Genomic DNA, 10,817 nt, shown 5'->3' with positions numbered 1-10,817 from the left:
AAGCTGCATACTTCACTGCTGGGCTGGTGTTAAGCTGCATACTTCGCTGCTGGGCTGGTGTTAAGCTGCATACTTCACTGCTGGGCTGGTGCAGCCGCATACTTCACTGCTGGGCTGGTGTTAAGCTGCATACTTCACTGCTGGGCTGGTGTTAAGCTGCATACTTCACTGCTGGGCTGGTGTTAAGCTGCATACTTCACTGCTGGGCTGGTGCAGCCGCATACTTCACTGCTGGGCTGGTGTTAAGCTGCATACTTCACTGCTGGGCTGGTGCAGCCGCATACTTCGCTGCTGGGCTGGTGTTAGGCCGCATACTTCACTGCTGGGCTGGTGTTAAGCTGCATACTTCACTGCTGGGCTGGTGTTAAGCTGCATACTTCACTGCTGGGCTGGTGTTAAGCTGCATACTTCACTGCTGGGCTGGTGTTAGGCCGCATACTTCACTGCTGGGCTGGTGTTAAGCCGCATACTTCACTGCTGGGCTGGTGTTAGGCCGCATACTTCACTGCTGGGCTGGTGTTAAGCTGCATACTTCACTGCTGGGCTGGTGCAGCCGCATACTTCACTGCTGGGCTGGTGTTAAGCTGCATACTTCACTGCTGGGCTGGTGTTAAGCTGCATACTTCACTGCTAGGCTGGTGCAGCTGCATACTTCACTGCTGGGCTGGTGTTAAGCTGCATACTTCACTGCTGGGCTGGTGCAGCTGTATACTTCACTGCTGGGCTGGTGTTAAGCAGCATACTTCACTGCTGGGCTGGTGTTAAGCTGCATACTTCACTGCTGGGCTGGTGCAGCTGCATACTTCACTGCTGGGCTGGTGTTAAGCTGCATACTTCACTGCTGGGCTGGTGCAGCTGCATACTTCGCTGCTGGGCTGGTGTTAAGCTGCATACTTCACTGCTGGGCTGGTGCAGCTGCATACTTCACTGCTGGGCTGGTGTTGTCTACAGAGTGAGTAGACTCTGTCTCTTGACTGTGTGATCTGTGATCTCCGTTGCTTTAGTTCCACTGAATAATGCATTTAAGTTATTTTGTAGTTTTTCATGAATGACTGTTCAGTTTGTGTGTGAAATGTCAAGGAAGCGTGGAAATTCCTGTGATAGGCTTACAATCCGTGAACTACAAACTAGTGCTGTTTGATGTAGTTACAAGGCAACAGGCTGCTGGAGGCGACAGTGTACTCCCACTACTGTAGCGAGCTCTTTAAACTGGACCCTGCCTGGAAAAAACAAACATGTCTTTGTCTGCCTGGGGAATCTCAACTACATTTAGCATATAAATCAGAGGTCGACAGAGACTCCTAGCTCTCCAGTGATGGATCCCTGGCTTCCTTGGGCTCTATAGTGGTCAGTCTTTATAGCCAGGAGCATCGAGGTCCGAGGACAGCTGGTTGGAGGATGCTATGTGGACATGCCAGTCTCCATGGCATCTAGTAGTAAAAAGATACAGGCACTTCTATTGTTTGCCCCTGTCATTGCTGAGTCACTGATTACTAGCACCTGTAACAAGACCCTAGAATGCTTCCTGGTCCGGCAATGTGATCAGGAAACGAACAGATTACATCTCATGCTTTTCCTTGTCTGATTATTTCTCTCTCTCTCTCTCCCTGTCTCCCTGTCTCCCTGTCTCTCTGTCTCTCTCTCTCTCTCTCTCTCTCTCTCTCTCCCAGGCTGCAGATAGCCCAGGAGGAGCACCGTACGGTGGAGGTGGAGAAGGTGAACCTGGAACAGAAACTGAGGGATGAGATTAACTGTGCCAAACAGGAGGCCCAGCGGCTCAAGGAGCTTCGCGAGGGCACAGAGAACGAGCTGAGTCGGCAGAAATATGCCGAGGAGGAGCTGGACCAGGTACCTGACTGTGCCACTTTGGAGAGGGACGGGTGGAGAACCAATGCAGGTGGATGAGGGGGAATTAGTCTAGTGGGATACTTTTTGAGAGACTAGGTGTGGTTGAGGCCAGTAACAGAAACCTGTAGAGTAAAGCCCGAGAGGAGTGACACTCCAACTGACTGAACCCTGTTAACCAGTCTATATTCTAGGGAACCAGCTATATATTTACATGGATTAGGTGCCGAATGCGATCAGTAGGCATAACTCCTCCCACTCAGCTCAGGAAAGGAAGCAGGGGTCGGCCCACACAAGGCAGGTGAGCAGAGGGCTCATGTTGTGTACTCTCATCAATCTGCTACTATCACTATGTTCTCCTGAGAACACTGTCGTCTGCTGGAGGAAGCAATAGTCACTCCTTTATCTGATTTCAGTTCTCAATATATGACTAGAGAAAGGGCCTGAGATAGATCCCTCTTTTTAGTCTTTTTTTTAGCATGCATGCCTAGGTAAGGAGTTATTTTATTTAGCCTACTTCCTGCAAAGGAACCACTGTGCTAAATTTCAGGAAAATCAAGAAATGCGTTAATTTTCTTATTCTGTTTTCACACATAATCCGCCAGAGAATATTTTGAATCCAACTCTGAATGCTTTCATATGACATAACAAATAGATTCACAGCTTCTGACTGCAGGTCCCATTGCACCATAGCCTAAACCATGGCCAAGTTCTTCATTTCATCTGGAGGGTTTCTCTGGAGGTTGGTTCTCTTGTTGTCTTGTCCCAGTGGAGGTCAAACCAGGTCAGCCCTTGTGCCTGCCTGATCAGACAGGCCCTCTGCTCCCCTGGCTGGCCCAGTGCTGCTCCATTAAGGCTTGGCCGTGATTGAGTCCAGGGGCGGCTGGGTGGCTCTGGGCTCATTTGCACAGCTCTTAATGAGGCTTTCAGGAGACAGAGCGCTAACATTCACGAGCCAATGAGATCGTTTCCCTCTCCCATCTCCACACCAGAGAGACTTGTCACAGTGTTGGAATGACACATTTGTCCTGAATACTCAACCTGTGTGTTGGACCTTAAAGTGTGGACTTTGGTGTGTTCCTTTCGCTGCTGTATTGAGTCAATAAGAAGTTATGTGCTGTATGTTGACTTAGTATGTATGTGTGTGTGTGCAGGTGCGCATGGCCCTCAAGAAGGCAGAGAAGGAGCTGGAGTCTCGCTGCAGCTGGTCCCCACCAGAGTCCCTCCAGAAGTGGCTGCAGCTCACCCATGAGGTGGAGGTGCAGTACTACAACATCAAGAAGCAGAACGCTGAGAAGCAGCTACTGGTGGCAAAAGAAGGGGTGAGATGCGAAAGGGCTGTGTGTACCGCCTGAGGGCTGTGTGTACCGCCTGAGGGCTGTGTGTACCGCCTGAGGGCTGTGTGTACCGCCTGAGGGCTGTGTGTACCGCCTGAGGGCTGTGTGTGTACCGCCTGAGGGCTGTGTGTGTACCGCCTGAGGGCTGTGTGTGTACCGCCTGAGGGCTGTGTGTGTACCGCCTGAGGGCTGTGTGTGTACCGCCTGAGGGCTGTGTGTGTACCGCCTGAGGGCTGTGTGTGTACCGCCTGAGGGCTGTGTGTGTACCGCCTGAGGGCTGTGTGTGTACCGCCTGAGGGCTGTGTGTGTACCGCCTGAGGGCTGTGTGTGTACCGCCTGAGGGCTGTGTGTGTACCGCCTGAGGGCTGTGTGTGTACCGCCTGAGGGCTGTGTGTGTACCGCCTGAGGGCTAGATGCAGTGCATTCGAAAAGTATTCAGACCCCTTGACTTTTTCCACATTCTGTTACGTTACAGCTTTATTCTAAAATAGATTATGTTGTTTTTCCCCCCTCATCAATCTAAACACAATACCCCATAATTACAAAGCAGGAACAGGTTTTTATACATTTTTGCAAATGTATTAAATTAAAATAAATTAAATACCACATTTACATAAATATTCAGACCCTTTACTCAGTACTTTGAAGCACCTTTGGTAGGGATTTACAGCCTTGAGTCTTGGGTATGACGCTACAAGCTTGGCACACCTGTATTTGGGGATCTTCTCCCATTCTTCTCTGCAGATCCTCTCTAGCTCTATCAGGTTGGATGAGGAGTGTCGCTGTACAGCTATTTTCAGGTATCTCCAGAGATGTTCAAGTTTGGGCTCTAGCTGGGCCACTCAAGGACAATTCAGAATCTTGTCCCGAAGCCACTTCTGTGTTGTCTTGGCTGTGTGCTTAGTGTCGTTGTCCTGTTGGAAGGTGAACCTTCTCCCCAGTCTGAGGTCCTGAGTGCTCTGGAGCAGGTTTTCATCAAGGCTCTCTCTGTACTTTGCTCCGTTCATCTTTCCCTTGACCCTGACGAGTCTCCCAGTCCCTGCCGCTGAAAAACATCTCCACAGCTGCCTCAATGCTTCACCATAGGGATGGTGCCAGGTTTCCTCCAGATGTGACGCTTGGCATTCAGGCCAAAGAGTTCAATCCTGGGGTTCATCAGAAAAAGAGAATCTTGTTTCTCATGGTCTGAGTCTTTTAGGTGCTTTTTGTGAAACGGGCTGTCATGTGCCTTTTTTAACTGAGGAGTGGCTTCTGTCTGGCCACTCTACCATAAAGGCCTGATTGGTGGAGTGTGCTGCAGAGATAGTTGTCCTTCTGGAAGGTTCTCCCATCTCCACAGAGGAACTCTAGAGCTCTGTCAGAGTTACCATCGGGTTGTTGGTCACCTCCCTGACCAAGGCCCTTCTCCCCGATTGCTTAGTTTGTCTGGGTGGCCAGCTCTAGGAACAGTCTTGGTGGTTCCAAACTTCTTCCATTTAAGAATGATCGAGGCCACTGTGATCTTGGGGACCTTCAATGCTGCATAAATGTTTTGGTACCCTTCCCCAGATCGGTGCTTCAACACAATCTTGTCTCTGAGCTCTGCGGACATTTCGTTCAACCTCATGGCTTGGTTTTTGCTCTGACATGCGGGACCTTTATATAGACGGGTGCGTGTGCTTTTCCAAATCATGTCCAATCATTTGAATTTACCACAGGTGGACCCCAATCAAGTTGTAGAAACATCTCAAGGATGATCAATGGAAACAGGATTTACCTGAGCTCAATTTCAAGTCTCATAGCAAAGGGTCTAAATACTTATGTAAAAAATAAGGTATTTTTGTTTTATATATTTAATAATTTTCCACCATTTTCTAAAAACCTGTTCACTTTCTCATTATGGGGTATTGTGTGTAGCTTGAGGTGAAAAAAACATTGAATCCATTTAGAATACGGTTGTAACAATGGAAAAGGGGAAGGGGCTTGAATACTTTCCGAATGCACTGTATAGAGTATGGGGACTAGATATACCGTATGAGTAGGGCCAGGAGGTTTCTCTGACAATGTGAGCAGGAGAAACTCTGGACCCTTAGTGTGACAGAGTTGACAGAACCGGGGAGTGATGTTTCATTGTGTTTGTGACTGCAGGCAGAGAAGATCAAGAAGAAGAGAAACACCATCTTTGGGACCTTCCATGTGGCACACAGCTCCTGTCTGGACAATGTGGATCACCAAATTCTGACAGCCAAGTGAGTTTAATTACAGAGAGTATTTTGGGATTTGTCTAAAGCCAATATCTCCTATATCTATGTTGACATTGTGATCTGTGCTTGTATTCCTCTGCCCCCTCCTCTCCTCCCCTTCTCCCTCTCCTCTCCTCCGGTCCAGACAAGCCCTGGGTGAGGTGACTGCTGCTCTGAGGGAGAGGCTGCACCGCTGGCAGCAGATTGAGATTCTGACTGGGTTCACCATCGTCAACAACCCTGGGCTGTCCTCCCTGGCCTCCACCCTGAACCTTGACCCCAGCCTCATGGGTGGCCGGGCCACGCCCCAGCACTTCATTATGTCTGATGACATGGACGACATGGACGAGGACATAATATCGCCCGGTACTCTGCAATGTAAGGGCTGGTCCGACTCCCTCGGCCCCACTGTGGGACTCTGTAGCAAAAGACCTCCTAAATACACCAAGGGCCTTCTGGGGGAATCCAAAAGTCAACCCTCATATGAAAATTAGCATCGACACAAAATATTATCATTATAAATAATATTGTCATTATCTCAATTTATTAAAATGAGCAGCCCGGTTTGTGAAGGGAATCGGAGTGTTTGTCTGGGTTGTTTTGTCTGTGATTGAGAGTCCCACAGTGGACCCCAGGAAGCGTAGTTGCAGCTTTCGCAACAGCTAATGGGGATCCTAATAAAATACCCCAAAACGTGTTCTGTGTTTGCAAATCTGTAATGTATGAATTGTAATTTCAATTTTTAATATTTTTTTAGACATATTTTCAGTTGGTTGGGGTGTTTTTATATTCTCTCATTTTGGAAATGAGTGCCTCGATATATGGGAATTTCACTTCTGGGATGGCGTGTAAGACGAGAACAAGGTGGCCAATGTTGATATCCATTGCTGTGGAAATTGAACCTCTGAAGAAATACATACTTCATGACACCAAATCTTTGTGCTGATCTATTTTTAGCAGTTGTCTCCTAGTCTGACCAATGGAATGTGCTGTTTGGACACGGCCGAAATGAAGGACTGAACATGGAGTAATAGAAAGCAATATGAAAGGCCATTGTCCTCCTATAAGCTTCATAAGGTTTAGCTTTGATCTAGACCTATTTGAGTAAGAGCAAGGCAGTGGGGCATGCACTCAATTAAAAGTCTCTTGTTGTGCTGCCTGCAATACCATTTAGTTTTCTCTCCTTACATAGAGCCTTGCTTTCTATTGTTGTCAACTCATTCCCCTGGGGGTACACATGTATCACCTTGTTTCAGCCACTAAGAAATTACATACTCAGGGTTTCTTCTTTTGAAATGCAGTATTACAGCTTTTATTAACCAGTTACGATCTCAAAGGGAGTTACGATGCGAACAACGTACCAAAGTTCTTATTTCTAGTCCTTGTCTTGGTAACAAATGTATTATATTTAATGGAACATGTTTATTGACTTAACAGGCCAACATTGTGTTCTATGGTATCCTGGTAACCAGCTCTACTGGGCAATAACTGGGTTTTGATTATAGCAGACCTAGAGAGGGCTGATACTGTTGTGAGTTTAGATTATAGCAGACCTAGAGAGGGCTGATACTGTTGTGAGTTTAGATTATAGCAGACCTAGAGAGGGCTGATAGTGTTGTGAGTTTAGATTTTATAGCAGACCTAGAGAGGGCTGATACTGTTGTGAGTTTAGATTATAGCAGACCTAGAGAGGGCTGATAGTGTTGTGAGTTTAGATTTTATAGCAGACCTAGAGAGGGCTGATACTGTTGTGAGTTTAGATTATAGCAGACCTAGAGAGGGCTGATACTGTTGTGAGTTTAGATTATATAGCAGACCTAGAGAGGGCTGATACTGTTGTGAGTTTAGATTTTATAGCAGACCTAGAGAGGGCTGATACTGTTGTGAGTTTAGATTTTATAGCAGACCTAGAGAGGGCTGATACTGTTGTGAGTTTAGATTTTATAGCAGACCTAGAGAGGGCTGATACTGTTGTGAGTTTAGATTTTATAGCAGACCTAGAGAGGGCTGATAGTGTTGTGAGTTTAGATTTTATAGCAGACCTAGAGAGGGCTGATACTGTTGTGAGTTTAGATTTTATAGCAGACCTAGAGAGGGCTGATACTGTTGTGAGTTTAGATTGTATAGCAGACCTAGAGAGGGCTGATAGTGTTGTGAGTTTAGATTGTATAGCAGACCTAGAGAGGGCTGATAGTGTTGTGAGTTTAGATTGTATAGCAGACCTAGAGAGGGCTGATAGTGTTGTGAGTTTAGATTATAGCAGACCTAGAGAGGGCTGATAGTGTTGTGAGTTTAGATTGTATAGCAGACCTAGAGAGGGCTGATAGTGTTGTGAGTTTAGATTATAGCAGACCTAGAGAGGGCTGATAGTGTTGTGAGTTTAGATTGTATAGCAGACCTAGAGAGGGCTGATAGTGTTGTGAGTTTAGATTGTATAGCAGACCTAGAGAGGGCTGATAGTGTTGTGAGTTTAGATTGTATAGCAGACCTAGAGAGGGCTGATAGTGTTGTGAGTTTAGATTATAGCAGACCTAGAGAGGGCTGATAGTGTTGTGAGTTTAGATTGTATAGCAGACCTAGAGAGGGCTGATAGTGTTGTGAGTTTAGATTGTATAGCAGACCTAGAGAGGGCTGATAGTGTTGTGAGTTTAGATTGTATAGCAGACCTAGAGAGGGCTGATAGTGTTGTGAGTTTAGATTATAGCAGACCTAGAGAGGGCTGATAGTGTTGTGAGTTTAGATTGTATAGCAGACCTAGAGAGGGCTGATAGTGTTGTGAGTTTAGATTGTATAGCAGACCTAGAGAGGGCTGATAGTGTTGTGAGTTTAGATTGTATAGCAGACCTAGAGAGGGCTGATACTGTTGTGAGTTTAGATTTTATAGCAGACCTAGAGAGGGCTGATACTGTTGTGAGTTTAGATTTTATAGCAGACCTAGAGAGGGCTGATACTGTTGTGAGTTTAGATTGTATAGCAGACCTAGAGAGGGCTGATACTGTTGTGAGTTTAGATTTTATAGCAGACCTAGAGAGGGCTGATACTGTTGTGAGTTTAGATTTTATAGCAGACCTAGAGAGGGCTGATAGTGTTGTGAGTTTAGATTTTATAGCAGACCTAGAGAGGGCTGATACTGTTGTGAGTTTAGATTATAGCAGACCTAGAGAGGGCTGATACTGTTGTGAGTTTAGATTATAGCAGACCTAGAGAGGGCTGATACTGTTGTGAGTTTAGATTTTATAGCAGACCTAGAGAGGGCTGATACTGTTGTGAGTTTAGATTATAGCAGACCTAGAGAGGGCTGATACTGTTGTGAGTTTAGATTTTATAGCAGACCTAGAGAGGGCTGATACTGTTGTGAGTTTAGATTTTATAGCAGACCTAGAGAGGGCTGATACTGTTGTGAGTTTAGATTATAGCAGACCGAGAGAGAAGGGCTGATACTAACTGCAGCGGTAAGCTGAGCTCTAGTTCTGCAGTCTTCTTCTAGACCTCTGTCACTGCAGTCCTCTAGTAAGTCTTCTAATCCACATTAATAACGTCCCCTCCTCCCTCACTACCCCTCTCCCTCCACCAACACTTCTCTTTGGTTGCGGCGGCTGTTCGTGTCTCTGGTCGACCCCCTCCCCCAGACACCAATTGGCTCAAGGACCAGCGAGCAAGTGCTCTGTGGGTTCGGACAGCCAGTCTCTCAGGAAATACTCTGGTTGGCCTGTTGGCTACCCCTCATCCTGACCTCAACCCTCCCTCCCTCTATCTCCTAAAGTCACCCACCCCTGTCAAAACCGCAGAGCACATACTATAACACTATGGGCAAGGTCTGTAGATGGATATAGCTGTAATACTCTGTCCTGGGACAGGGCCTGTAGATGGATATAGCTGTAATACTCTGGCCTGGGACAGGGCCTGTAGATGGATATAGCTGTAACACTCTGTCCTGGGACAGGGCCTGTAGATGGATATAGCTGTAACACTCTGTCCTGGGACAGGGCCTGTAGATGGATATAGCTGTAACACTCTGGCCTGGGACAGGGCCTGTAGATGGATATAGCTGTAACACTCTGTCCTGGGACAGGGCCTGTAGATGGATATAGCTGTAACACTCTGGCCTGGGACAGGGCCTGTAGATGGATATAGCTGTAACACTCTGTCCTGGGACAGGGCCTGTAGATGTATAAGGCAAACTCTCTATGCTGCGTCCACCTACCCCTGGCCGTACGGTCTCCAGCTGTACAATGACTTGCTCTTCTTCCTTAGCCTGATCCTCAATATTCTTCCTCATCACCCAGAGCACTCTTCCACTCACCAGTAACTAATGTTCTTAGACCCCTCACAATATACTGCCACTGACTGATTTTACAAATAATGATCTACAATGAAGGGGTTATGATTAAACATTTAACTTTCGTCCCCCCCTGCAAGAATCCTCACCAGGCACCAGACAAACTTCTCACCAGGAGTGTCATCCCTCCTGTTCTCTTGTTTTCTTGTCAATACTGGCATCGCTCAGGCCAGGGGTTTGAACATCCGATATTTTGCATCCATCACTTGCATTTCTCCCAACCGAACATTACCTAATTGCTCAACACAAAGGTCAACAACACTAATTCATTACTGGAATGTCTCAAACACCCATATCTTCTGCTAGTGCCCTCCCAGTCGAATTCCAGCCTACTCTTGTCCCTCACCCTGTGTTGTGTGTGTGTGTGTGTGTGTATATAATCAGAGAGTGGTTGTTGATAATGGTGTTGTTCTGTGTTGTCTCTCTAGCTCCCAGTATGATGTCCCTGCGTCAGCGCCACATGGACTCCCAGCTGGCCATGGGCTCTCAGAGGTTGGTAGAGACCTGCCTGTTGGCGGGGCAGCAGGGAGACGGTACCTCCAGCCCAACCAGGTCTAGGGCCACCCTCCAACAGTCACACAGCCAGTCCTTCCAACAGTTTGAGGCTCTCCCCCTGCCTCCCCTGTCCTCTGCTGTCTCGCACCCCACGATCATCTGCTCCTCCCCACCTCTTTCCTACCGTCAGCCCCACTCCTTCCACTCCTCCTCCTCCTTACACTCCACCACTCCACACTCCTCCCATGTCTATCACTCGTCTTATTTTCAGCCCATGGACACCATCCCAGACTTCCAGCGCAGCAGCAGCTTCGGGTACCCCTCTGCTCTCTTCCCTCCACACGCACCGCATGCGCGTGGGATTTTCTCTCTGCCTACGTTTTCACCCCCCATAGTTTCATATGTATGTTTTTCTTATCTAGTTTGCAGTGTTCTCATTTTCATAAACGGTTGTTTCATCTAACTATAACTCACCCATTTTGCAACCTGTGACATTTTGCGTACATTCTTATGCATTATTACTTTTTCGTTAAATACATTTTTCTGCCTAATTCATTGTTTTCTATTTTAGTTTTTGCC

The 10,817-nt window shown here is 47.1% G+C and overlaps 1 protein-coding gene across 2 annotated transcripts in view; it reads left to right on the top strand.

The window, feature by feature from the left end:
* Positions 1 to 10,817, top strand: part of stim1a (stromal interaction molecule 1a) — a 46,677-nt gene that overhangs the window by 33,000 nt on the left and 2,860 nt on the right. The window contains exons 8-12 of one of the 2 annotated variants that reach the window (XM_064985277.1): positions 1,671 to 1,848; positions 3,000 to 3,167; positions 5,310 to 5,410; positions 5,550 to 5,782; positions 10,172 to 10,235. In XM_064985277.1, the coding sequence (XP_064841349.1) occupies positions 1,671 to 1,848; positions 3,000 to 3,167; positions 5,310 to 5,410; positions 5,550 to 5,782; positions 10,172 to 10,235 (744 nt within the window). Of the gene's footprint in view, positions 1 to 1,670; positions 1,849 to 2,999; positions 3,168 to 5,309; positions 5,411 to 5,549; positions 5,783 to 10,171; positions 10,554 to 10,817 lie in introns of both variants that reach the window. The other variant, XM_064985276.1, reaches the window with a different exon arrangement.

Source organism: Oncorhynchus masou, chromosome 13 (assembly GCF_036934945.1).
Source record: "Oncorhynchus masou masou isolate Uvic2021 chromosome 13, UVic_Omas_1.1, whole genome shotgun sequence".
NCBI lineage: Eukaryota > Metazoa > Chordata > Actinopteri > Salmoniformes > Salmonidae > Oncorhynchus > Oncorhynchus masou.
This window is presented reverse-complemented; position numbering and strand designations above follow the sequence as displayed.